The sequence below is a fragment of the Cannabis sativa genome, chromosome 4 (genome assembly GCF_029168945.1).
Source record: "Cannabis sativa cultivar Pink pepper isolate KNU-18-1 chromosome 4, ASM2916894v1, whole genome shotgun sequence".
Classification (NCBI taxonomy): domain Eukaryota; kingdom Viridiplantae; phylum Streptophyta; class Magnoliopsida; order Rosales; family Cannabaceae; genus Cannabis; species Cannabis sativa.
In genome coordinates this window covers 81,670,722-81,698,529 of record NC_083604.1, presented here as the reverse complement: position 1 = coordinate 81,698,529, position 27,808 = coordinate 81,670,722, and the positions used below count along the sequence as shown (strand labels likewise).

The following is a 27,808-nucleotide window of genomic DNA, read 5'->3' as shown; positions in this document are numbered from 1 at the left end:
GAATTCTTGGTTTAACGATTCTTTTATTTTTTTTAACCCTAAAAATAAATAATTTTTATTTTTTTTAAACGGGTTCTTTTAACGCCGTTAACTTTTTTCTTATAAAAATATATATAAAAAAAAAAAAATCATCTCAATCGTAGCTTTTTGTGTTTTCATTAGAGGGTTTCGTGAAGACCTTTTGCTCAATCAAGCCTGTATAATTTCTATAAGGCTCTTTGCTTCACTTGGGACCTGTGTCATTTTTTATTTTTTATTTTTGAAAAAAGAAAAATTCTGAGTCGGTTGTTGATTTCTCTGTCAAGAAAGGTTGTAGATGTAGAGCTGGTGGTACAGTCTGGGTCGGACTCGCAGATGCCGGAACCGATCCGAACGCGGACCCAGACCCGCGATTCGATACTTCGGATGAATCGGAAGATGGCAGCGAGAGGCTGAGAGAAGTAGGTGGATCGGTAGCTGAAGATGAAGTATCAATCTGATGATGATGATGATGACTCAACGGAGCAATGGCACCTGATAAAGGGAGGGGGTGTGAAAACTTGTGTTAAAGGCATTCCAGGTAAACTCGAATCGCTCAAGTCAGATCCGGATGGACTACCGGGGTTAAGAAACCCACCCGTAACGACTGTACCCGCACCGACACTAGCTGATTTCTTTGTCGAAGACATTATAACAATCCTAATCTGGCGTTAATCTTGTTGATTTCGATTTATGCTCAGCAGTGGTCGTTCTGTGTACATTTAAGTTTCTCACGCTAGATCTAGAGGTATGATTTTTATTCGTTTGTTTCCCTTTGTTTGATTGCTTTTGATTTGCCTCTTCTTCAAATTTTAGGTTGAATTTTGTAGATATAATATATTTTAAATGGGCATTTTAACTTTCCGGTGCTTAGAGCTTTGTTTTGAAGGTATAAAAAAAAAAGAAAGAAACTTTAGAATCAAATCCTTGAATTCGTATGATTTAGGTGAAATGAGATTTTCAGTTCACAAACACTGATCAAGTACATTTTTTGTAAGCCAATGGCCTTCCTTCCATAATAGGACATTGTTGGTTGCTTAGGCTCAATCCTCTTTTCTTTATTAGTATCAGAATATGATTTGTCTATTTTTTTCCAGTAAATATTAAATTTCTTATCAACTAGGCCAAGTTTAGTTGTTTCTTAATCTCCAATGGGCATAATCCTTTTCCATCCATTCTTGTGTTGACATACACAACTAGAAACAAGTTTTGGTGATTGGTTTTATATTTGCTGAAAAAGAAAAGGAAAAACATAATTTTTGACTCATTCTCTTTACAGTTTTTTTTCATTGCTGATATTGTTCAATTTGGTGTTTCTCTATCCTTTTTTTTTCCCAGTTAGAGCACAAAATTTTATAAGCTGTCGTGCACTCTCATAAGTTCCCCACATCAAATTAGAGGAAAAGCATGGGACTTTTTGATGGATTGCCTGTCTCTCCAAATAAAGCAGTAAGTATAAATGATTGATCTCATCCTGTCCATTTGCAAGTTTCTTCCCCAGCTCTGCGTTTTTGATTTGGTGATTACGTCAAGTTCCAATTTTTATTATTGGAAGTTCAACCTTTATTGCTGAATTGTATTGTATCCCAAATTCAGAACCAGATGTAAATGCAAGTGTGTAGAGTAGTTTACAAGATTTTGCATATGAGCAATAAATCCTGAAATGAAGATGTCACTAGATGCATCAAGATATTACTTCCTTAAAACCATCAGTTAATTGAGTTATATTTCAGTCAGTAAACTGATTTGGTTAATGCAGGATTTAAGGGAAGAGCTTTCACGCATAGATGAGAGCTGGGCTGCTGCACGGTTTGATTCATTGCCTCATGTTGTCCATATTTTGACATCAAAAGATCGTGAAGCTGAAGTTCAGTTTCTGAAGGAGCAAAGTGATGTTGTTGAGGAGGTTGTGGATGAAGTAGTGCATGCTTATCACAGTGGCTTCAACAAAGCAATTCAAAATTATTCCCAGGTCCACAAATAATTGTCAAAGATTTATTTGGATTATGTACATTTATACTTATTTTTATTGATTTCTTCATATATACATTTATAGTATTCATGATGGAAAAAATGATTTTTTTTATAAGAAAAATAAATTATTCCCGCACCGACACTGGCTGATTTCTTTGTCGAAGACATTATAACAATCCTAATCAGAAGTTTCCAGGTATATATAATATCAAATATAGCAAACGATATATAAAATTTTGTTGATTTATAGATTATTACAGATATATATATTTTTACAATTTTTTTTTTTATATATATAATAATAAATATAATGAGATTAGAAAAGATGTTTTAGAAGGTGGTGGAGGCGGAGCCTCACATTGGTCTGAGGGGAAAGAAATGTTACAGGAGTGGGAAGGTATATATATGGTGGTTGAGTTTTGTAAGACTTTAATGGTGGTTTCTGAGATGTCCCTGCTTAATAATATATCAGAAATCCATTATTAATATATACACTTATTAATTATATAGACCAACAATGGCAGTAGGGGGATTAAGTACAGTTGGAGGAATTGAATATGAAGCAAAAATTACTCCAATTGTTGTTATTTCTTGTATAATGGCCACCACTGGAGGTCTTATGTTTGGTTATGATATTGGAATTTCAGGTAATTTGGTAATCAAGTTTTTTGTGCATTGTTTAGTAATTATTAATATTAATTTGGTAAAGATGATTAGTAATGTGTTTGTTTTGTTTTTGTGTTTTGAATATAATTAAAGGGGGTGTGACACCTTTGGTGCTTCTTACACCACCAGAAGCCTCGGAAGAAGGCTGACCATGTTGATTGCCGGCATTTTCTTCATAATTGGCACCATTCTTAATGCTGCTGCTATCAACTTCCTTATGCTTGTCCTTGGAAGGCTCATGCTTGGTTGTAGTGTTGGTTTTGCTAATCAGGTACGTTTTCATTTCATATCCATATATCATTTTTGTTTATATTATTTCATTTTTTCAATTCTAATTAATTATTCAATGTATATATTATAATTATAATTATAGTATATAACAGAATGTTACCTGTTGTTTCTAGAAAATTGGTTAAGATTAAATTTAAACGATTTCAGTTATTAAATTTAAAATATAATATCATTTCATGTATAATTATCTCATATTCTATTTTTTTAATTTTTTTTTTTCAAGTTTGGGTTTGTACGTGGATTGTTATAGGATTTTTTTTGTTGGGATTTATTGTTGGGATTATAAAATTATGTAAAAATGTAGAAAAGACTATTTTGAAGTTTAAAATAGAAAAATTAAATCATATATATATAATTATCCCTATATTTATGGAATTTAATATTTTGTGTATATATTGCAGGCTGTTATTCAAATTATTGTTATTTTTTTTATTTTTTTTTTAAGAAACTGAATATTTTTAGTTATGCTCATAAATATCATCATGAAATAAGGAAGCAGTTTTAATTTGAAAATTGTTAATTAAAACTGTAATGCAATTTTTAATTAAAACTGCCGGCTCATCTCTTCTTCTCCTCTCTCTATAGATTTGCTCTCAGGTCTCAATTCCATCTCACTGTAATGCAATTTTTAATAATCTCACTTTCATATTTATAATGTTTAGATTTAATTAACTAACACTAAAACTCTCTTTCTTTATCATCGTCTTCTCCTCTTCTTTCTCAATCAAGGTCAATCCTGAAGCCTCCACTCCAATTTACTCGCTCCGTGGCCTCGACAACTTCAAGTTCTTCTCATTGTCTTTCTACCGGCATCGGTAAGAGTACTCTGTCTTCATTGTCTTTTTACTTCTCAACACCTTATCGTCTTTTTACTCTATTCTCAAATTTGCTGGATTCTTTCCAATTTCGTTGACTTTATGTTTGCTGGTAATTAAAGTTTATTGCAATTTTTCTAGAATTTTCAATTGCGTGGGTACTGATTTTGCTGCCCTTTTATATTTTAAAGTTATTTGTTTTGTGAAAAAAATATACATTGGTTTGCTTTTCTTATCGAATTTGTCTTCTGGGTTTTGTTTGCTTTCTTGTTTTAAATTCTGCTCCATTGTTTTGTTACTTCTTTCTAATTCATGCTTCGGTTAGCCAGTTTCTCGTTTTAAATTCTGAGCACTAGAGTTAGATCCAAACAAAGGCGTTTAAAGTGGGGTTGTTGTTGGTTGTAGTCTGTCTTTATATTTTTTTTTTTGGATAAAATATAAACTTGTATGACTCAAAGTGTGTGGTTGCATTGGTTTGTTTATTAAAGAATAATACAAAGTAAATTTATAACATGTAAATGTAATATATGGTCAATAATTAATCATATATATATATATCATCTTGTCTAAAACAAATATACAAACTAATTAATACACATACATATAAACTTCATCATGCATGCATAATATTTATATACATATATATTGACTTTCATCGTTCTCACAATTAATATAAGTCATTCTTTACATATCACACAATACATTAAAACATATGCATAGAGTACTATAGTGACCATGATCATATATATACATACAGATTATATAATATATATATAGAGATATATAATTAGTAGTTGTTAGTACTCCCAATCATCACTCTTCCAATATTTGTTCCACAAGATTGTAATCCATTAGAGCCATCTCTAGGAGGACAAAAACTTATAGGTAAATATGCTTCAAATTCACAGCAAAACTCTGATTTCCTAAATCTTCTCTCCAATCCCTCCCTTCCCTATATATACAATTCAAATATTTGTTACTTTAATAATTAATAAATAAATAAACAAAAAATTTAGAAAAACACCCACTAATATATTAATTGCACATTTGGCTTAAAAATAAAATAATATGTTTAATCATATATATATAATGTAGTTACTTGAATGGTTGCATGGACAATTTGTCGAATTTTAGGAGATCTAAAATAGTCCCATTTTTTGTGATCCATAGCTTCCCAAAATTTCAATGCTGCTCTTGCATCTGTGAAATTAACAAAGGCATAACCTTTGTTCAACTTTCTCCTACAAAATTAATTAATAATGATATATATTATTATTACAATAATATTCATAATAAACTAATATTTATATATATATATATAATGCTTACCTGAAATCCATTGGAAGATAGAGAAAATCATAGGCTGAGTATATATGATGATGATGATCATCATTTTCCAACTTACAGAAGTTATCCACAAACTCTATAAGCATTTCACGCCTATCATTTCAAGCAACATTGCCATATATATAAATTATATCAATTATATATATGATCAAATAAATAAATAAAACTAAGGAAAATTAATTGATATATTTTATTTGTAACTTTTTTTTAAAATTTACAGTATATATGATCAAATAAATAAATAAAATATAAACAAACCAATTTTTCTAAAATTTTCAATTGCGTGGGTACTGATTTTGCTGCCCTTTTATATTTTAAAGTTATTTGTTTTGTGAAAAAAATATACATTGGTTTGCTTTTCTTATCGAATTTGTCTTCTGGGTTTTGTTTGCTTTCTTGTTTTAAATTCTGCTCCATTGTTTTGTTACTTCTTTCTAATTCATGCTTCGGTTAGCCAGTTTCTCGTTTTAAATTCTGAGCACTAGAGTTAGATCCAAACAAAGGCGTTTAAAACTCATTGATTTATTTTGTAATTAATATACACAAAAAATTAATTAAAAATCATTGATTTTTTTGTACTTAATATAATATTGAATTCTATTACATATGTAGTTTTTTTTTTTTTTTTTTTTTTTTTTTGCGTAAAGCATATTATTGGATTGAAGCCGAAATCATGTTAAAAAATATCAACCAAGATTTTTATTACATGTCGTGTGATTTTTGTAATAAGAAACTTATGTTCTACAACGACAACGAAGAAACAAACATTGTGAAAATCCAAAATGCGGAAAAAGATGTCTTCCTACACCACGGTCAGCACATTATAACTAAATTAATACTTGAACTTCTTGCATATTCATACTAACCGTTACATATTCTGTATAAATTATTAGTGCAAGGACATATGTACAACTCGACGATGATACAGAGCTGCTAGATGCTGTGATGTTCGGTGATGTTGCAGAAAACATATTCTCATGTACTGCAGTTCAATTAAGATCATATTCGGACGAGGTAACTATAAAAAAATAAATATGTAAAATTTATACATTTTCGTACATAGAAATACATTAAAACTTATAACTAATCATTTTTTTTTCTTCAGAAACATAAGTTGTTTGTCCAAAAAACTACAAGGCAATTATCAGCCAAAAAATGGAGAATTCAGTTGTACGTAGATGCAAACTGCAAACCGAACAATGAGTTCAAAGTACAATCAGTTCACCATTCAAGCAGTTGAACCAATGGAAGATTAGGCAGAAGTTGCCATTTTTCTTTTACAGTAATTTTATTTTATTTAGTGTTAAGACTTTTCTTGGTGCCGAGCTTCTTTCACTCTCTATTGACTTGTTATCTACGGATTTACATGGAGTATCGTATGCAAGTATTTCATGTACCCAATTTTCTAGAAGTAAATAATAAGTATCGTTTTATTTTGATTTATATATACCTAATTATATTTTACCAACCAATTATAATAGCACAAATATTAATTTGCTAAAACAAATCATTCGTATAATCATATCTTCACATACAATCTAAATAAGAAGGAAAAAAAAAAGTAAACTTTACCTAAAACTAACATTTACGTGCCTCGGCACGTAACTCCTACCTAGTAATATCACTAACTATTCACAAAACATCTAAAAATAAACAAATATATATAAATAGAAAACCTAAGAAAAGAATTATTATGGTATATACCTATCACAAACATTCCTTTAAAAACTAATAATAATAATAATAATAAACAAATATAATTTATTTATGGAATCCCAATCCCATTATATAAAAGATAAATAAATATGACATTAATTCTTAAATTCTCTTATTCTTATTATTATAATAAAATTATTTAAATTAATATTTTACATAACAGTGTTTGTACCGACACAGTACACTGTACAAAAAAGACAAAAACATCACCAATAAAAATGTTTTTTTTTTTTGTAAAGTTTGAATCTTTCGGTATGAAATGAAAAATATTTAAAGGGGTTTACACCTTTTAGTAGAGTGGTCACTGTCATTGACACTCAAGGCTTAAGAGAGAGAAACTAGTGAGAGAGAGAGAGAGATATGGAAGGAAGCTCTTCTTTAGCTCATGGTGTTGGGATTGAGAAGGAAGAAGGAGATAATCACAAGGAAATGATTGAAAATCCAAGTGGGGTTTGTGAGTTTGGACCAGAAGATGATGATGATGAAGAAGAAGAAAGTAGTGTTCTTTCTTCTGGGTTTGTTCCTGGGCCTCTGCTTTCTCTCAAGGAACAGATTGAGAAAGACAAGGTTCATATTTTTCTTCCCATTTTTACTATTATTTATTTAATAAAAGGGCTTAGTTTCATTGGGTTTTTGAAATGTGTCTTATGAGGATTTTATATGATAAGCCTCAGAAATGATATGTTTGTTTTTGTTTAAGTCATAAAGTTTTAAGGATTTGATTATTTGATTAGAGTGTATTATATATGAGTTCAAAGGTTTGTTTATGTTATTTAGAAACCATATCATATATGAGATTAAGCTATTTTGTTCTTGTTAAAGATCTAATTACTCAGTTTTCTTGTTTTCATTCTTTTGGACAAATTATTTTCTCCATTAGTATCATTTTGTTGTTGATGATTTAAATCTTATTATCAATCAATGTTCAACATTTTGTAAATTTGTTCTTCTTTGGCATTCAAAGCAAAATCTTTTGCTCTTTGTTTGAATAAAGTTTGGTTGGAGCTAATGGAATGGAACAGATTCATTTTCATTCCATTCATTTGTTTGGTTTGGTTGCATTTAAAATTATGTAATGTCATTGTAATAGAATAATTTTTCCACGAGTTTGAAATGAAAAGAAAGATCGTTCCAATGCAAGATTCTTCCAACCAAACTTACCCTTAATGTTCTAATTTAGATCTACCAATGCTAATTTGCAGGATGATAATAGCTTAAGGAGATGGAAAGAAAAATTGCTCGGTTCCTTGGAAAGTGATCTGAGTAGTGAGTTTTAAAGACTTATATTATTGATTTTGTTTTGTTTCCCATATCTTTGTTTTGCTCTCTTATTGGTTTTGTTCTTAATTATTAGGCCAAATGGAACCTGAAGTCAAATTCCATTCCATTGGAATAATCTCTAATGATTTTGGGGAAATCAACACTTCTTTACCAGTTGATGAAAACAAAAGAAACAATTTCCTTTTCACACTCAAGGAAGGATCTCATTACCGGCTTAAGCTAACGTTCAGTGTGCTACACAACATTGTTTCGGGCCTTATCTACTCCAACACTGTCTGGAAAACAGGAATCAAAGGTACCCAAGTTTGGTTTTTCTTCAATTACTTACTCATTTTGAAATTGTTGAGTAAACTGCTAGCAAAATAAAAGAGGAACGATATTACCGAATGAAGAATTCTGGGTTGAGTCGCGGACTAAGTCGCTCTCTTTAAGACGTTCGCGGCACTGCCCAGGAGTGTGCAAGCAGTCGGAAATTGCCGGTCGTCCCCAGGATAAAACAGCCCAGTCGTTGTACTGTATCGGAACCCCACTGCACTGTAGAGCACCGTCGAATACACCCAAAAATTTGATATCGCAGAAAGAGATGTTTTCTTCCCATCAGTTCAATCGCATTATATAGGCGAATGGATTGAATAAACATAACGGGAAGAATAACGTTTTCTGAAGTGGGGTTGGTCCTTTGAACGTGTCCCATTAACTGATACGACTAAGTAATCAGTTTAATTAAACACGTTTCATAATTAAATTAATAAATAAAAAATAATTATTTTATTAAATAATTTTTTTGTGTCACACCACACCAACCAACCCAACCCGGCCCGGCCCGGACGGACGGCGCGCGCGCGTGGTGGGTCAAGTGTGTGTGTCCTCACCCATTCGCACAAAACTGGGTACCCCTTGGGGCCCAAACCCAAATGCCAAAGTTGCACTCTTTATACCCTTGTCAATGAGGGTTCATATCCCATGTGGGACTCTTTCCAACTCACACACACTAAGACACTTATATATTTTGTTAAAATATTCACAATATTTCCAACACATTTAAACAAAACTCGTTTTTTACTAGTCTGATAAGTACTATTTGAAATCTTCGGTTTGAATTAATAGAGAACTTTTTCTTCTATATCTGTTTAAATTGATATTATTCCATTCTAATCCCGAATCAGATCCCAAATTGACTTGTTTTGTTAGTACATTTCTAATAGATTTTCAACTTATAATTCTAACATTTCATTACAGTTGATTCAAGCAAGGGAATGTTGGGCACTTTTGCTCCTAATAGAGAGCCTTATGTGCATACATTGGAGGAAGAGACTACTCCATCTGGGGTGCTTGCTAGAGGATCATACTCTGCAAAGCTTAAGGTGAGCTCTAATTATTCCAAAAATACAAATTTTATTGCAAAAACTTAATGTATAATCTTTGTCGAGTGTATGTATACATCTCACCAGTTATTAAATAATTTACTTTGTTAGAAAAGCGTTTAAACTATTTAGTTGCACGTGTATAAAAAAAAATAAAAAATAGACACGCGTGCAAATAACTATTTAAACTGTTTGGAATTTTTCGAAAAATTAGTAAACTTGTTATAACTATATAACTATAATATACATTGTCAAAAACTATTATAATGTATCTATACTTATATAGCCATTTTATTAATATCATGTAATGCAGTTTGAAGATGATGATGGAAGAGTTCATATGGAGCTGAAGTATTCTTTTGAGATCAAAAAGCGGTCTTAGTTGAATTTTGATTTTTCTCGATCTTTTCGACCTTGTTCCGTAGGAGCAAGTTAGATTTTTTTTTTTCTTTTTTAATTTTTATGAATTATATATATACCCTTTTGATTATTACCAAATGGTGAATTGGATTTCATTTTATGGACTTATGTGTGATACAAATTTAGAAGTGAATTTATAGAGTTTCTCTTTTTATGTTTTGTCTACATCTACAAATGTGATAATACTTGGGGTTGTGTTTGGTAGATTAGAGAAGAAAATGGGAAATTACAAAAAAAAAATATATATATTAATTATTTATTATACGTTTCAAATTAGAAGAAAATCATATTTGTCTTAATTAGGGTCAAATTTAGTATTAAACTTTTAATAAAAAAAAATCCAAAATATGCTTTAAAAAGAATATAACATCATGGTCAAATTAATGTATAAATATTAATTTTTTTCCAAATATATTGAAAGTTTAAAATAAAATTAAATAGATTTAGGTGAAATATCTCTATTATATATGTCAATTACAAAGATAAATATCTTATATTTAGGTTAAACTTATATTTATAGTGTTGTAAATCCGAAGAAAATGAAGAAATTAAGGAAATAGTTAAGGTGGGTTGCTTGGCATGGAATGAGAAAAATTAAAGTTGAGAAATTTGATTGGAAAATTTTGGTAGGGTGTCCTTTTGCAATTTTCTTTAGTATTTATGATTTTCAAAAAAAGCAAAATTGTTGTGTTTTATATAATAAAAAAATAAGTAAAATTATTCAATTATTTTTTATTAACAACTATATTATTTGAGCATATAAAATAATATAATTGATTAGGGACAACTTTTGTAGTTTTATAATGTGGCAAGTACTTAACAATCATTTATTGACTAGGGACTATTTTTATTTTTTCTTGAACCTAAACTCTACTTTGTGTCTGGTTTGTAGGTTAGAGTTTGAATCTCATAAACACTTATTCTTTAATTGTGTTATGTCTAGAAAAAGTTTTAGCTGAAATTACTGGTTGGTTAGGTCATTTCGATTTGTTAATGGACTTGGAAGAGTGGATTGGCAAGTGCTCTAGGCCGATGAAAGGCCTTGTGGCTATCATTACCAAGGTTGTGATTGTTGCTACAATGTATTGCATTTGGTGCAACTGCAACAGATGTGTTTTTAAGGCATGTAGCTCAGTTAGTTTTATTAGTATCCAAGTTAAGATTGTTGTTAAGGATAGAATTATATTTTGTAATCTTTCTAAGCTTAACAAAAAAAGAAGTAATGTAACTCAATCGATATCCAAATTCTAATTTGTTTAGTTGATGTATAAGTGTATATATTGTTTAGTGGTTGTTTGAATAAAAAGTTTTCTTTTGCGATATAATAGTATAATTGATTGAAAATTCATAAAATGTATTTGGTTATTTAATCAAAACAAAATAATTATTTAATATTTAAGAACATCTTAAGACATAAAATTATAATTAATGAGAATATTTAAAACTCATTTTCAAAGTATTTTATGGTTGGTGTAAATTATTTCTACTAAATTAAGTAGTAAGAATTATATGTAATAAAGGTGTCAATGTAGCCTAAAAGGAAGAAAAGTATGTTAGAACTTAGAAGTGTCAAATTCAAACAAAGAGGATTGATGGAGAGTAAAAACCAACATCAAAACACCAACCCAAGCCAATACTAAGGATTAAGACTAAAAAAAGGTATGTGTGAGAAAGTGACACATTGCTCCACAATAATTGTCATACTCATAGCCATTGCTTTGCTAGACAAATATACTTTAGAAATGTCCCCAAACTAACACAATTGATGTGTCATTAATCATAGGCCCACAACCCATGAAGTTCATAACTTCAATAATATAAATGAATGGATAAAACTAGTAGTGTCCAATTTATCTAAAAATATTATATTAATATAATTTAATATTAAAAAATGCTATGGGATACCTTTAAGATTTGTAGTGCCATAAGAGATGACATATTATTATTGGTGCAATTTAATATCGAGTCTCACACATTTTGATTTAATAAATAATATAAAAAATCGCTAATCATTTATAACGTGTCACATCGGTATGCTGTTAGATACTTTAAGATACTTAATATCAATATTTTTTAATATCGAATCTGGTATATTTTAATTTAATAACTATTATAAAAAACTGTTAACTATTTGTAAGAAAGTCTCACAGTGTTGGACTTATGAAAAGATCATTACTACTAAGCACTAGTGATGTCCAACACTATCACATCATAGTATTTTATGAATAGTTAATGATTTTTAATAATAATTATTGAATTTAATAACTTGATTAAGTCAACAATAGTATGACACAATATAGTGTTGTTGGACACCACACTTTTTAGTATTTCTCTTACAAAATTAGTCACCTTTGTTTTTAGGTACTTATGTTGTTCTTTTCAGAAATGAAGATAAGTAAAGCTTACACAATGGTCCATCTTCTCTTTTCAGTAAGCAAAAGAGGAAATGATGCACATGAGTCTGATTTTGCTATTATGAAACAATTGGAAATCATTTTATTTTTCTTTTCAATTTTCAATTTTCTCTCTTCTTTTTTTAGTTAATTTCACATTTGTAATCAATATGCTACTACTTGTTTTTAATCTAAAGAAACAAAGCAAAACACTTTCAGAGAAGAAAATGTAATAGATCTTTGTGATTATAGAAAAAGAAGACAACAAGGAAATGTTAACCCTCAAATTACACCGAAATATTGCATGGCAAGCCACTTTTAGTTATCCTAACTCATAATTGTGTGTAATTTATGTGTGCACGTATCATTGCTCTACAAGAATTAGTAAAATGTACATTAAGAAATAAGGTGGCGTTTGGTTGGAGGTAATGAAATGGAATGGAATGGAAAGGAAACAATTTTTATTCCATTCCTTTGTTTGGTTGCATTTTAAAGTATTGGAATGGCATTCCAATGAAATGCTCTTTCCACCATTTTGGTGGAATGACTATTCCATTTTAAAAAGGAAGGAATGACCATTCCAATGTAACAAGAAAAAAAAAATAATTATTTTTTTATCAATTTTTTTTATGCATTTTAAATTTTATTCCATTCCATTCCTATTCCTATTTCCATTCCCATTCCTATTCCTATATTTTCATTCCTCCCAACCAAACGCCTCCTAAGTGTTTACAGAGACAAAGGCTTGATATCACTAATCACAAATGTTACATTTTAAAATGTCATAGTCGAAGAAGTTCAATTGATGATGTTGTACTTCACTCTAGGCCTCTCTTCTCAAGGTGTAAAAATTATTGTCCCACTTTTCATCTTCTGAGTGTATTAATGTCGAAACTAAAATAGAACGATGGCCGGTGCTTCAGAGGACTATGCTAGAAGCAACAACATTGCTCGGTAGTTGTGACACGGCTTCTATAGGAAGGGAAAGACAAAAGAAGTGTTAAAAATTTCGAATATCGGTCTAAAGATTCATTTCAAAGACTAATGAGACTTGTTTTGTTTACCAGACTACCATTTGACCAGGATTAATGTATTCCAAGAAGACATGTTGAAGAACCATGTTAAGAAACCGAATAGGCGGTGACCCTAAGGGAATATAGTAAAGAAAAACAAGTAATGTATTATGTTCTAGTTCAAAATTAAGTGTAAGAGAGATGAAAAGGGGAAAAGAAAGATTACCATCTAATCTACAAGTAATCCAAGAGCATTTTAGCTGAAGAATTCTTTAACCTACAGCTCTGTCCTAAATGTACATCCCCGAAATTGTATCTGTATAATAATACATCAAGGAAAAGAAAGTGTAAAACTTGTAAGAAGCAAGAATCAAGTTGGATTACTTTCACTACCTTGAAAAATAATTTTACCTGTATTCACAGTACTCGGCCCATGCACAGCGAGCTTTCCCATAATCCCAATAACAGTCCTCGTCCCTCAAAGGTCCTCGTTTGGCTGTTGAAAATTATTAATCGGTAAAGACAGATTGAGGTAAATCTCCAAAAATGACCGATGAACTACAAATGACCCACCTTTGGTAACAAATTTTGAGGTTGCGTTTGGATGGACATCGTGCCACATCTGAAGCCATAACTCCCGCATTAGAATTGGCGATCTGACAATGTTCCTATGATTCGCTACACGAGAATGAGGGAAACATTTGAGTTATACAAAAACCAAATCCTTGTCTCTGCCATCAGCAATGTCAAAAGCCAATCTTACCTTTATCGAGCTCCCATACTGCTGTCCTCTTACCCGGAATACTCTCAGAATCTTCATAATACGTAACATACTTGGCTCTAGGGAGCTTTGTCATGTTGGGAACAATGTCTACATCATGAATATGTTCTACATTCAATTCCACATGTACATCAGACCCATCATGCTCCGACTGGAAATTCGATAAAGAACAAAAAGTAATTAAATATGAAAAACATTTCAATCTAAACAAAAAAAGGTCATTAACATTAGACATATCGATACCTGAGGTGTCCTTGTTATATTTACTTTAGGTCCAAGCCAATTCTTACACCAGGAAAGAGAATGGTATGGTACCTGTTAGCATAAATGTTTTGTCAACAACACAAATCCAATTTTTATCGAACAAAAACTTCTGTGCGTTTAAAACTGCTTAGCTTACTGTTTCATCCCCACTCGTTGCTCCTGGATTTCCTTCCACGTCATTCCCTGACCTAGATGAAAATTGGAAAAATATGTTTCTCAGTGGTGAAGGAGGGATGATGGGATGGGGTAAGGAGATCCCGGTTTGAACCTGTGACCGGTGTTGTTTCTTTTTAGAGGGTACCAACTACCAAGTGTGCTCACTGCTCAAACCGTGTAAAGAAATAAGGATATGTTGTTCATTGTGATTAACAATTCAATTACCTCGAGGTTAGAAATCCTTCCATTTCATAAATCACATCTGTGATGATCCAATTGTCGGGGTAAGGCTTCCCACTAGGCGCAAAATAGTATCCAACCTGGTTTTATCATTACCGATATATGAAAACTGCTTTATAACATGACAGAAATAGGGACCGAAAGCCAGAAATCACAAAAAGAGCTGATTTTCTGAGGAAGCTAACCACAGACACAGACAAATACTGCTTTATAACATGCAAAATCTTGTATTGTTCAGAAAAATCTGAACATTTTAAGGGAAAAGTAGATGCAGCTACAGTAATTAATTTAAGATGAACTAAGATGAACCTCTTCAAAAAAGATTAGTTTAGTCACTTCACGTAAAGTTAGTAGGTAATACCTCGGTCTTCAAATCTATTCCATAGATGCAGAAGACATTTTTAATAGGTGGTCTCTCCCATGGTGTGAGTGGATTTAAAACTGGATCACCATGATATAACCTGAAATACGAAGAAATGAACAACAATAAATATGAAGGACACACTTAAAAGAACAGTAGCAATCATTTAAGACTATGGAATTAGAGAGTTACATTTACTAATAAGGCTCTAAATCTTCACCTATAGATTACTTTTAATTAAAAAAAAGGTCTTATTGCAAATTTCAACTTATTGTAATAGAAAGTGACTTCATGTGTGTGTGGTGTAAGTTTCGCTACTTAGCAGGGACAAAAATATAATCGCCTTCTCATTAGAAAGACTAGTGTGCAAAAAGTTTTTGTTTTGCATCGTAAGCTAATACGCACTTTTGTAATTGATACAACAGCCTCTTACTGTCCGGATCATAATCTTCTATTGCTTTGAAAAAGGTTCCATCGGACATTTCTCGAGCAGAAAAGGATAACTGAGTTGGAAGTCCACATTCCATGCTAGTCAAGTTAGACTCTGCTATTTCGGTAATTGATGGATAGGCCTCAAGTCCTGTGAATAGAAAGAGGGTGACACTCAGTTTGAGCATAATAACATATTGCCACAAAACCAACATGAGTATCAAGGTTTTACCATGGGTTGAAGGAATTTCAATATTTATTATGTTTGTTGGCCACCCAGAGAAATTTAACCGAAATTCTTGCTCATCACAAAAATATGTTTGATGACTCTTTCTGCTCCCTCCCCAAGAGAAATGCTTCGAGTATACATTCTCCGCCCTACAATACTTTGAAAATGGCATCATCCATAGAGAAGAACCAAATGAATTGAACAACAGGCGAGCAGTCCCCTGATTCTCACAAGATTATATAAAGCATATGTTAGAATAGGCACCCGAAACCACTCACAACTAAGAGCAATGGATATAGAACTTTTACCACTTAATTATTTACTTTTGATCCTAAGTTGGTGTACTGTTAAACAGATTAACTTACATTGTCATAGTTCTAAAACTTGGGGTGGAAAATCAAGCTACAAGAGAACAAATGATTTTCGGTTTTGCTAAGAAGATGCTAAAAACCCACTCACATTATAATGCTTTCAAATGGATACTAAGAAAATAAGTCTCTAGAGTACCCAAAAACTGAAGGCGTCATAAATGGTTGTGAGAGGAATAACCTCGGAAACAGGAAGACCAAATGTCAATCCAGATAGTGCTGCTTTTACTGTCTCGGTTGCACCAAGAAGAGGAGCTCCTGCAATCATTCCAAAGGTATAAAACCAATTAATCATTAAGTAGGAGTAATAACCCTAGGTAAGAATGGAAGAGGAGGGGAGAAGGATGGTAAGGGCCTACCAACAGCAAAATAGGCATGAATGTGTTCGTCGAGCCATTTATTATAATGTTTTGGTGCAATTTCCAGCTTTAACCACTCCAAGAAGTATTGGAATACATTATTACCTAATGAATGAGCAAATACTAAAGAGGGGCCTCCGCGAAGTTTCAATGCAGTTTCAAATGTCAATCTACAAAGAAACAAAAGCATTTCGGTAAATCTACACCATCATTAATCAAACATTAACTACTAAAGATGAGTTTCAAACTTAATCAAAACATCATAAACTTGAAACATTGTGTCACATGTACTCACTTAAGCTTATGAAAGTAAAGGTCTCGTTCCTCAAGCATTGCTGGTGACAATCTCCAATCATATGGAACAGCAATTATTGCATTAGCCTCAATACCAAACTCAATGCACCACTTAATCCATTCTTTCCAAACCGAAGAAAGAGGGCCTGCAAGAGACAAAACAATGCATACTCAATCTTGTACAGCAACACAAGGATAAAACATAGTTTCCATTCCGTGAAACAAATGTATGAAGCCATGTGTTGAGCACAAAGCCAACTATTCTTTCGCCTTTTACTAAAGAATACCGTGTGTTTGTCACTTTCAATGGCATACGATCATTTTTGAACGATTTTCTTAAATTGAAGGCCTTAATCAAAAAAAGAAATCCATGAAAGAAATGTACTCATTGCATAACAACAAAAACATACCTGTTATATAGCCAGGATCAAGCTCTGTAATTGCTGAAAGACCGCTATCGGGCCGGGACTTGCAGTCGGGGTGATCTGTTTGGTTGTAAGGGTCTAACATCATGCATTTAAGCCAACAATTTACTGCAGAAAGAAGCTGCAACAACACAAGGGTTTTTCAATGTCTAAGCTTAGTAAGTTAATTCCCTTCATTTCTTCTAACCAACATTTAATTTCCACTAATTAATTCTTCAGTTTTCTCCAAAATACACAACAAAATGACAAAATCAAACCAACCAAATACCCAAATACCATGCCACTTTGCAAAATTTTGGAGAAAGAAGCTGCAAGACAAGGGTTTTCTTTCTAAGCTTAGTAAGTTTCCATCAGTTTTAACCAACATTTGATTTCCACTAATATAAAGTGTTCAGCTTTTTCCAAAATACACAAGAAAATGACAAAATCAAACCAATCAAATGAACAAATACCATGCCACTTTGCAAAATTTTGGGTATTCAAAAAGCAAGAAAATGACAAAATACCAGAAAAAAAAAATAAATAAAAATTAAATATTGACACTTTTCAGGGTTAGATACTACAAAAAGGAAAAAGCGACCAAAAAAAGACGTGTTCTTGGGGACCAATTATATGATTATTACAAAATTCTCGATTCTTCAAGACACATAAAATGAAAGAAAACAAAAATTAAAATGGCGAAATTAAAGTTCAGAACAGAAGAACAAGAAATGACGTTACTTTGGTGGTGTCGAGCCAAACCAAATCGAGGGGATTGAAATCGAGAGGAGAGAAAGGGCAATCCAAAATTGACCAGGCACGAAGTTGGGTGGAAGCGAAGCCTGGAATTATGATCCCCGAGAGCTTGGAGTAGTCGCCGTCAAACTCTCCTCCTCCTCCGGCAACGGCGACGGCGGTGACCAAGGCGATGAAGAGGAATAGAACAGTGGGTCCTCGCATTGGGTCTGTGAGTTATGGAGAAGAAGAAGAAGAAGAAGAAGGGGTTTTGGTGGTTGTGAGTATGAGCAATGAGCATGAATGAATGGAGCTTTGGTCTCTTACAGTTATGGCCGCTCAACACTGACAACAATAAATATATCATTTTTATTTTATTTTATTTTATTATTATGAAAAGGATTTTTTTTTTCACTTTTTAACAACTTTTTGTTATTTTTCACACACTTACAAAAAATTATCTTATACACAATGCACCTTTCAAAGAGATCCACCATTTACTTGTTTGGTCCATTAGAAAAAAAAAAATAGTCAATTTTCATTTATATTCGTTTATATTTAGAATAATTTATTTTTTTTACATCATTTCTTAGATAATTATAAAAGGAAAATTTAATTTTCTATATTTAAAAAATCTTAATATTTTATTCTTAAACCAATACATTTCAAATTAAAAAATATATGACACTTTTATCTAAAACTCAAAAATACCCCTCTCATAATTCAGTTCCATTTTTTCCAAACATGCATATGCATCGGACCCTCCATCGGGCCCCATCGGACCCAACCCAATTTTTTTCCAACTCGCAAGCATCGGACCCCAACCCAATTTTTTTCCCAACTTGCAAGCATCGGACCCCCCATCGGGGTGCCCATCGGGCCATCGTCTTTCCTAAACTACAATTTTCCCAAATCCCAGATCTGAACCTAAAATCGAACCTAAATCTAACAAAACTCACGGTGCACACATAAACACATACATTATACATTATAACCCTAAAATCAATACCTATCAATACTCCAAAACATATATCACACAAAAAAAATCACAAGAAAAAGGGGGCCGGCGGTGGGAGATCGGTTTTGGTTTGGGAGGGGGCCGACGTTGTGGACGGTGGTGAAGGGGGGTTTGGGTTGTGGACGGTGGTGAGGGGGGGTTTGGGTTGGGTTCAGTTTGGGTTGTAGACGAGCAGAGAGAGAGAGATGGGGTTGAGTTAAGAGAGGGGTATTTTTGGGTTTTAGATAAAAGTGTCATATTTTTTTAGTTTGAAATGTATTAGTTTAAGAATAAAATATTAAGGTTTTTTAAGTATAGAAAATTAAATTTCTCTTATAAAATATATGATTATAAGAAAATAATTAAAAAATTATTTTTAATATCAAAATAGATAGGAGTCATTCCTTTTGACAAAGTATATTCAGACCCAATTGTTTTAATGTGGAGGCCCACTAACAAAAATATTGTTTTTTAAAAAATTAAATTATTTTTTTTAATTTGATAATTATAGACTAAAATAGTAAAAAAAAAACCCCATAAAATTAAATAAATCTAGTAAAAATAATTATAATATATGTATAAATATTTTTAATAATAAAAAGCCCCCACAAAGAAAAATTTATAAGTCCGTCACTGAGTATATTGTGAAATTATTCTATAATATATTCTCAAAAAATATTTATATATAATTGTTTTTTAACAATAATAAAAGAGAATATTTCCTTAAATACAATCATTCAAATAGTACATTCTCAAAATTAGAATAAATATTAAGCTCAATAAAAATACAAATTGCAGCAAAATAAAATGATCAAGTTAGAAAGTGAGTTGCTATATTAGCAACACATTTAATTAGGATTAACAAAACATACCCCAATTTCATGGAAATAAGACTCCAAAGGCATCTTGCTACGTATTGTTTGCACAAGAACAACACAATCTCTTTCAATAACCACTTAAGCTAAATTCTTGACTTGATTCAACTAAGCGCTTCTTTAATTCCCAATACTTCAGTCACCTTAGGTTACACCAAACCTTCTTGACAAGTCAAAGTTGCTTCCAATAGCAAAGTACCATCCATATGAGCAACACAAAAAAAGTTGTTACATAATCAATCTTTAAAATTGATGCGTCAACGTTGATTTGTCTATGGGCACTTGACTATTGATTAAGAAAGATTTTTGGTGAAACAATCAACCAAGCTAGATTTCTGTCTCCATACCATATATTTTTGGTTTTCCAAAAACAAATGAGTTTTTAGAAAACATAGAATAGTTGTAGCATAATTTATAAAGTCTTACATTCCTAACTAGCAAGAATCTAAGGAGTTTTTTTGGGGCCAAAGTTATTAAAATTATATTTTGTTAGTCTTTGTTGGTTAGGTGTGGCTATGAGTGACAAAATGTGTCACTACTTTTTTGTATTAGCTTGTAAATATTTATAATCTGACCTAATTAAATAACAACATGTGTTATACTATTTACTACAGAATAGAGCATAATACTTTAGAGTACTAGAATTATAATTTTTTTTATGTAGTGATCAAAATTATTCATGAATTAATCGTGCATAAATTTATAATCGATTAGAACCTCCTCGAACTAGGATAGCTCATCGTCTAACTGAATGACATGTTTTGTCAAATCATAACTTGCAAAATTCTTATCGGTTGCGAATCACGTGAAATAAAACTGTCTCTAAAAATTTAGACTATTTTAATAATTTTGTCGCTAAAAACTTATTAAATTTAAATATAAAATTTTAAATAGTTACGACGTAAATATTTTCAAAAATATTAAATATTTCAACTGTTATTTACTCAAAAAAAAAAAATAATAGATAATAATTTTTTGAATCATATTTTATGTATCATTCCAAATTTTATTAATATTTTACTTTAATGTCTTTGGACAAATTCCATCAATAAAAATATACAACCTTAAAGTATCTTTTTTAAGTATCCACATGTCATCTAGCCATTAATATATTTATAAAATAATTAGCTTAGTACCTAACCCATTAACCCAATACATATAATTGCTTAAGAAAAAAAAAACAAATTAAATGATCACCTAACAATTTAGCCTTGTTCGAAATTGTTTTGACTTATTGTTTAAAATAATGATGTACGGTTAGTTTGACATGTATTGCAGTAAATAACAAATATGTTTAGTTAAAATTTATACAGTATTATTACGATAATAAAATTTAATATAATGCGAATCATATTATTTAATACATAACAAAATAATTTATATTAACTTGTATTATAATACTTAAAAAGGATTTGGAGTTGTTTACAGGACCCGAATCCAGATTCGAACTTAGACCCTGACTTGGACCTCGACCTTAGACTCGCACTCAAATACTATACCAAGACCCATTCGAACCTAGACCCTAACTCGGATCTCGACCCTGAATATGGACTCGGGCCTAGACCTGGACACTAGATTGGGACACAAACTAGGGTCCCGGACTTGGATCGGGGTCCTGAACTCGGACCTTGAACTGACCCCAAACCTGGACTCGATCCTGAACTGGGGTCACCAACCCTGATTTCGAGACTAGACCTCATACGTAAACCCCGACCTCGAACCCAGACCCAAACTTGGGGCCAGGGTCTAAGTCTGGGGATAGAGTTCGAGTCAAGGTCTATGGTAAATATAATTTAATTTTACACAACTTATTAATACAAGTCAATACCATATACATACTATTATATTAAATAATATTAATATAATACGATCTAGCTAACATAATATAGTGTTATATTATACATTTACAACTTACAAGTAACAAAAATTATATTATAAAAAGAATAAAAAAAATATAATTAAGTACTATTTATAAGGTAAATTTTGTAGCTTATCTAATAGTTATATTTTGTAAATATTTTTTTAACTCTTAGCTATTTTATTTAACCTTCGTAGCTATTTATATTAGTTATTGTGAGAGTAAATGGATACAAGTTTTTTTTTTTATCTTTTGAATAAACAGAAAATGAGTTAATTATAAGAAATTACTCATTATATCATGACCAATGCAAGTTTTGATTATCATCGAAGAAATTTGGTTATTTATAAAAAATAAAAATGAAATTAAAAATAATATCATGCACCCTACTAAGAAAGAAATACAAATACAAGAAAATAAAACTCACGTGTCCTAAATCCTAAAACATATTTATCTTTGTGTTAAATTATCTAAACTATTTTTGATCTATAATTTTGTTATTATTTTTAAATTTTATAATTTACTGTCTATGATGTGATTAAGTGAATTTGTTTACTTATTATAAATATGATTGAACATTATTTATAACATAAATGCTAAAAGATATTTATAGTGTCTAATATTTTTGTGAGTTGTAATATTGCTATTAGTTAAATTTAATGTCGGGTTTTACTTATTTTATTTTAATAAATATTATAAAAATTACTAACCATCGTAGTGCTAAGTACCATAAATACCACGTAGCAATCCTCTTTATATATATATATATATAAAATAAGTAGTAGTACCATTAAGTCATTAACCATGTTGGGTATCAAAGAGGCACTTAGTTGGATCAAAGTTAAAAATTAGAACCATGTTGTGGTTGAGACAGATAGTTTAGTCACGGTCCAAGCGATCCGAAGTTCTTAATCAATAGGGTCTACTTTCGGTTTGATTATTCAGGACTGTCGTACTGCTTTATTATCTTTGCCTAATGTCTATTTGTATTTTGTTAAACGATCAGTAAATCGTGCTGCACATTATGTTGCTAGACAGTCTCGATTTTATGCTAGTGGTAGCATTTCTGTTTCTCCAATTTTCTATGAACTTCAGAATATCATGTATTCAGAATACTAATTTATTTCATTCAAAAAAAAGTCATTAACCACGAGTCACGAGGTCTAATTTTCTCTATTTATCCAAACATGGAACTAGGCCTAGTAATCCAAACCCAAGGACTAGTTAATACCACGAAACAAACAAACAGGCCCTTAAACTAGTCAAGCCAAATCTTTGGGCATTAGCAAAGGCGGGAGTTTTAATGGAGAGTGAAATAGAAACAAACCACGCGGGAGTTCGTAAAACAAAAGCGCGCCTATTCAAAACATAAAACGACATCGTAATTCTTTACCGCGCCCAAAAATAACATCAAAGCCCCACGTGTCCCCACCATCATTTTTCCAGGAAAGAATCTCAATCGTACACGTGTCCACCCCTGTCTTTCTTTACGGATCTCGTTAAATTCCCCCAATTTACACTGTGTCCTACTTCTTCTTCTTCTTCGTCTTCATCCGAAAATATCTCCTTTTATTCCCAAAATCTTTAATGGAAGGCTCTCAAGCTTCTTCGCTCTGTGATAGCAGGAATGGTAGGTTGCTCAATCCATGGGTTCTTAATTTTCAAAAGCTTGGTCTTGAGCTCAAATGCCCTCTCTGGTTCGTTTCTCTATTATTTATTAATAAATTTATATATAAATGGACGATTTCTCTTTTTGAGTTTATGATGTTAAGTATGGTTTTCCTTTATATTTTTGCAGCTTGAACTTGCTTAATCGACCCATGTTACTTCCATGCAACCACGTTTTCTGCCAGTGTGTTTCTTTTTATTTTTTTGAGGGTTTCTACTTATTTGGTGTAATTTATTTTCTTTGGTTGATTTTGGTTTTTGGATTTATTCTAGATCGTGTATACCTGGTTCGACTCAGTTTGGCGGTGGGTGTCCTATATGTCAGGCCCATTTTTCCGATCAAGGTATTCACTCTTGTTTCCCCTTCCATTGTAAAGCAGTTTGATTTTTTGGGTGTGCTTAGTTTTATCCTTTTTGGTGTAAAAATGTTGTGCATTTATTATTATGTGATTAAAAAATGGAACTTTTGGCTCAGAATTTTAATGGGGTTATTAGGGCTTTGCTTGTTTTTGATGAAAAAAAGAAAGCTTTTACACATTTTTTCAGATGGAAAAGTTTTATTTAGCGGTGTTGGCTGGTTCACATATCTTTCACGAGCTGGTTTTTTTTTTTTTTTGGTTTGTGTTTTTAATGATTTCTGATTATGTTTACTTATAGATCCGAGGCATTTGCCATTGATAGAGAACCTGGCAACAATCTATAGATGCTTGGACGCCACGTTTTCTACCAATTTGTTTCAGCCTGTTAAATCTGGTTAGACTAATTTCTTTTGAAATGAATTGCTGATTGTTTGTCTTTCTGTTATCTACTTCTTTTTATTGTAAGCTAATTTGTGTATAAATTGTATTGGTTGGTACTACAGAAGGTGGGGGAGTTTCATTTCAAAATCCTACTTCAACTAATATCATGTTTGACTGTAAAACTAGTAAAGGAGTAACTGAGAATGGTAAAGAGAACAAGTCGCATAGTGGACAGTCTATTAACACGCGAGTAGAACTGAAAAAGAATAACAAAGATATGAATGGTAGAGGGATTGGATTTTGCAGTGCTGTGATTCCCAACTCAGCACCTCGATCTCAGGATGTAGATGCAAATGCTGTGATGCAACCAGCTCCAGACAGCCCTCCTTCATTTGGTGATGCCAAATTTTCAGATAATGATAGCTATTTTCACGGTAGCGAGCATGTAAGAAAGCAACATTTCTTGCTTTTTGTGGTGTATGTTTCTATAGCTTTTTGAATTCAAGTCCCTTTTTAATGCTTGCATAACAATTGCTATAATTGTTGTTCCTTAATTACTGTAGGCTAGGCAAGGAGTCCAATTTAAAAAAAGAAGAATAAAATACAGCAATTGTTAATTTTACTGTGATTGTATTTTTTGATCAATGCATCATTTTTCACTCTAATCAATTTTATTGTTAGCTTATTTCTGTTTTTATTGAAATCTGTGTTATGTTTCTTTATTTCAGAGCTCAGACAATTCCATGCTGAAAAGACAAACTCAGGAAAGTGATGGTGCTATAGTAGGCAAGCTTAGGAATTACAGTTCGTCCTTTGGAAACGACAATGATGCCAGGGATGTTAAGAGACTTAAGCAGTCGAATTGTGAGCTAGTACCATTAGACACTGACAGTGTTGATCGCGTCCAACCAATTTCTCATGCAAAGCCTGAACCACAGGAACCAAATATTTTGGATGATAATAAATTTGCTTGTGTGTTCTGCCATTCCTCTAAAATTACAGAGGTATATTTCCACTGAGTTGTGTTAATTTTAATTATCCCATTTGCTGTAAAATAATATAAATATCTAAGACATATAAACTCGTATCTGCCTTTCTCACGACTTTCCCTTACTTTTTGGTAAAATGAATCTACCAGGAAACAGGGTCAATGTTACATTATTATAAAGAGAAGTTGGTAAGAGGTCACGAGGCAACACTTTCTAATGTCATACATGTTCACAAAGTGTGCATCGATTGGTATGTTGTTTTTGGATCTTTAGTATGCTTGAGAAGTTCTTTTACTTTGTTTTCAAATTCATTTTCATGTGCTTGTGTGGTTCAATTACTTTGGAGGAATTTGATAATACCTGGTGGTTCAATTTTCTTGACCGTAGAGATTTATATTGTAGAATTTGGTGATGCAGGGCACCACAAGTTTTCTATGAAGATGATACAGCTAAGAATTTGAAAGAGGAAGTGGCGAGGGGTGCAAAACTCAAGTGCTCTGCATGTGGGAAAAAAGGGGCAGCATTGGGATGCTTCGTGAAATCCTGTCGCAGGAGTTATCATGTTCCTTGTGCAATGAAAATCTTAAAATGTCGTTGGAATCATGTATAGAAAGTGTCCCTGTATCTAATATTTACTAGCTCTGTTTCTAAGTAGTGTATTGTTCTCTAACTTGGGCAATGGTTCGTTTTTTGATTTCTTGTAGGAGAACTACCTAATGCTCTGTCCGTCACACTCTCATATTAAGTTCCCTAATGAAAGGTCAAAATCTAAGCTTAAGAAAGCTCTCCCTGAAGATCACCCGCTGCCTGCTATAGTGTAAAACTTCACTCTTCTATACTTACGACACTATAATTTTAAAATTTAAGTATTCTAAGCTTTGGTATAGATGTTGAAGTCTATTCTACTGGTGTGAATAATGAATTATACGATATTCTTTCTCAACTTTCTGTATGATTTATATTTACAGGAGCTGTCAGCTAGCAAATAAAGTTGTTTTACCAGGAGGTGATATTGATACGGTGAATAAGTTGGTTTTATGTGGATCTGCATTGTCTTCACAGGAGAAGGTTAACTCATCCCCTTTTTGTTTATGTACTCGTGAAGTTAGATATTAGGGTGCAAATTTTTGATAAATATTGACATATTGTAGGGGCCTTGTTACAATTTTGATAGGAATAAGAGTTAGAACAACTAGATAAAGAAACAAAATTATTTCATTGTATTTACATAACTAACAAACTTAATTGCAATGCTTTAAGTTGACTAATTGCCTTAAGTCAACTATGTATGGTTATTTTCCTCTAATAAAAAATACTTCTTATTTTTTCTTTTTTTGACATATCAGTACATTTGCTCCTCTATGAATGGCTATTCTGTTCTGTAATACAAATGACTCATTACTTTCCTTATTTTTTTTGTACTTATTCATATAGATTCTCATGGTCAAGTTTGGTAAAATGAAAGATGCTCCTGTGTCCAAGTTTTGGAATCCAACTGTGTCACATGTGATTGCTGCCACAGATGAGAAGGGTGCTTGCACTCGGACGCTTAAAGTTCTTATGGCAATTTTGAATGGAAGTTGGATTGTTAATGTTGATTGTAAGTTGCTACCTTCACTTGTATTTTGTTAGCTATTAACTAAGTTTCTTATATTGATGAATCTTAGTTTCTCTAAATTTCTTTTACTTTCTGAATAACTTATTGGTTTTATTGTAGAACTGTAGAGTTCTTTATTTGAACTTGTTTAATGTTAAATGATCATAACACAACCATAAAATGATCTTTTTGTAGGGGTTAAAGCTTCCATGGAATCAAATTGCCATGTAGATGAAGAACCTTATGAAGTTAATCTCGACAACTATGGGTGTTGTGATGGTCCGAAGAATGGCAGGCTTAGGGCATTGAGTAATGTAAGTCCCTTATTCCGAACCTTAATTACCATTTTTGATTCACTCATTGAGCTTTGATTGTGATTTTATGCCTTGGTTTATCATTTCCTTTGCAGGCACGGAATCTCTTTACCGGCTTGCATTTCTATTTCGTGGGTGATTTTCTACCTTCTTACAAGGAAGATCTACAAGATTTAGTCATAGCAGGTGGTGGTGCTGTGTTGGAAAGCCGAGAAGAACTGGTAGCACAAAATTATGATCGACAGGAAGCTCAATCTCCCAAGGCATTGATCGCTTACAATGTTGATCCTCCAGAAGGATGCAAACTTGGGGACGAAGTTTCGATCCTATGGCAAAGGTTAACTGAGGCTGAAGATGTAGCTTCTCAAACTGGAGCTCAAGTTATCGCTCACACATGGCTGTTGGAGTCCATTGCGGGATATAAGTTGCAGCCCCTTGTCAGCTAACTTCCCAAGTTGCCATTTTTTTGTTCATTGAGTTAAGTTAGGAACCGACTACACTAACACCAAGTTAGATCTAATATCCCAATAAATTCCATTAGATCTGTAACTTTTAATTTTCTTTTGAACAAATAATCCTTTGTAAGAAAAGTTGTTGAGCTTAGTTTGTAATATAGTGGCTTTCAATTTCATGTTCAAAGTTGGCTCTAAGTCTAATTATTTACTTTCTGCAAATATCTTTTGCTGATAATTCAATAATATATTCAATTATAATAATCAAGAACATAACATGACATAATAGTTAGGGGTGAGAAACATAAGTCTGATACGAGAAATTTATAGAATACATACACTAGCACCACTTGAATAAATTTTTGTGTTGTGTAATCTTGGATTGTGGGTGGAATGTAAG

At 31.9% G+C, this 27,808-nt stretch overlaps 3 protein-coding genes, 1 long non-coding RNA gene and 1 other non-coding gene across 19 annotated transcripts; 4 read left to right on the top strand and 1 right to left on the bottom strand.

Annotated features, from left to right (window-relative positions):
* Positions 1-126: 126 nt before the first annotated feature.
* On the top strand, positions 127-6,554 carry LOC115723435 (uncharacterized). Of its 14 annotated transcripts, none has more exons than XR_004012960.2 (9): positions 127-766; positions 1,357-1,467; positions 1,778-1,990; positions 2,075-2,188; positions 2,503-2,639; positions 2,752-2,929; positions 3,679-5,923; positions 6,005-6,125; positions 6,217-6,554. It is a non-coding gene; the product is annotated as an uncharacterized LOC115723435 (long non-coding RNA). The 14 variants fall into 14 exon arrangements; XR_009687543.1 differs by having other exon boundaries at positions 2,327-2,639; XR_009687542.1 differs by having other exon boundaries at positions 2,318-2,639.
* Positions 6,555-7,107: 553 nt separating this feature from the next.
* Positions 7,108-10,051, top strand: LOC115712106 (rho GDP-dissociation inhibitor 1). The gene is made up of 5 exons (XM_030640342.2): positions 7,108-7,394; positions 8,030-8,093; positions 8,182-8,403; positions 9,348-9,472; positions 9,786-10,051. The coding sequence occupies exons 1-5, from the start codon at positions 7,188-7,190 to the stop codon at positions 9,852-9,854; spliced, it is 687 nt and encodes a 228-aa protein (XP_030496202.2). The 5' UTR covers positions 7,108-7,187; the 3' UTR covers positions 9,855-10,051.
* A 2,454-nt stretch (positions 10,052-12,505) lies between these two features.
* On the bottom strand, positions 12,506-18,336 carry LOC115715165 (phospholipid--sterol O-acyltransferase). Of its 2 annotated transcripts, none has more exons than XM_030643985.2 (17): positions 17,925-18,336; positions 17,190-17,325; positions 16,781-16,925; positions 16,486-16,655; positions 16,266-16,384; positions 15,762-15,978; positions 15,506-15,680; positions 15,101-15,200; positions 14,725-14,819; positions 14,480-14,531; positions 14,323-14,394; positions 14,062-14,230; positions 13,872-13,976; positions 13,710-13,794; positions 13,525-13,614; positions 13,350-13,431; positions 12,506-13,257 (listed from the first exon to the last, which is right to left on the bottom strand). In XM_030643985.2, the coding sequence occupies exons 1-15, from the start codon at positions 18,141-18,143 to the stop codon at positions 13,533-13,535; spliced, it is 1,941 nt and encodes a 646-aa protein (XP_030499845.2). In that variant the 5' UTR covers positions 18,144-18,336; the 3' UTR covers positions 12,506-13,257; positions 13,350-13,431; positions 13,525-13,532. The 2 variants fall into 2 exon arrangements, with proteins under 2 accessions (XP_030499845.2, XP_030499846.2); XM_030643986.2 differs by having other exon boundaries at positions 16,308-16,384.
* LOC115715491 (U5 spliceosomal RNA) lies at positions 17,013-17,124 on the top strand. Its single transcript, XR_004011360.1, has one exon. It is a non-coding gene; the product is annotated as a U5 spliceosomal RNA (small nuclear RNA).
* Positions 18,337-23,174: 4,838 nt separating the features above from the next.
* Positions 23,175-27,595, top strand: LOC115713887 (BRCA1-associated RING domain protein 1). The gene is made up of 13 exons (XM_061114710.1): positions 23,175-23,345; positions 23,447-23,500; positions 23,590-23,660; positions 23,974-24,069; positions 24,179-24,501; positions 24,785-25,060; positions 25,195-25,295; positions 25,463-25,649; positions 25,750-25,862; positions 26,014-26,113; positions 26,480-26,645; positions 26,838-26,956; positions 27,052-27,595. The coding sequence occupies exons 1-13, from the start codon at positions 23,236-23,238 to the stop codon at positions 27,400-27,402; spliced, it is 2,067 nt and encodes a 688-aa protein (XP_060970693.1). The 5' UTR covers positions 23,175-23,235; the 3' UTR covers positions 27,403-27,595.
* The last annotated feature ends 213 nt before the right edge of the window (positions 27,596-27,808 follow it).

Coding starts and splice junctions, on each gene's coding strand:
- LOC115715165 (XM_030643985.2), bottom strand. CDS start 18,143: ATGCGAGGACCCACTGTTCTATTCCTCTTCATCGCCTTGGTCACCGCC. Junction 15,681..15,761: donor TGAAATTCCTTCAACCCATG/GTAAAACCTTGA, acceptor TTCTATTCACAG/GACTTGAGGCCTATCCATCA. Junction 14,532..14,724: donor GAAGGATTTCTAACCTCGAG/GTAATTGAATTG, acceptor ATTTTCATCTAG/GTCAGGGAATGACGTGGAAG.
- LOC115712106 (XM_030640342.2), top strand. CDS start 7,188: ATGGAAGGAAGCTCTTCTTTAGCTCATGGTGTTGGGATTGAGAAGGAA. Junction 7,395..8,029: donor AACAGATTGAGAAAGACAAG/GTTCATATTTTT, acceptor GCTAATTTGCAG/GATGATAATAGCTTAAGGAG. Junction 9,473..9,785: donor CATACTCTGCAAAGCTTAAG/GTGAGCTCTAAT, acceptor CATGTAATGCAG/TTTGAAGATGATGATGGAAG.
- LOC115713887 (XM_061114710.1), top strand. CDS start 23,236: ATGGAAGGCTCTCAAGCTTCTTCGCTCTGTGATAGCAGGAATGGTAGG. Junction 23,501..23,589: donor TGCAACCACGTTTTCTGCCA/GTGTGTTTCTTT, acceptor GATTTATTCTAG/ATCGTGTATACCTGGTTCGA. Junction 26,114..26,479: donor CATTGTCTTCACAGGAGAAG/GTTAACTCATCC, acceptor TTATTCATATAG/ATTCTCATGGTCAAGTTTGG.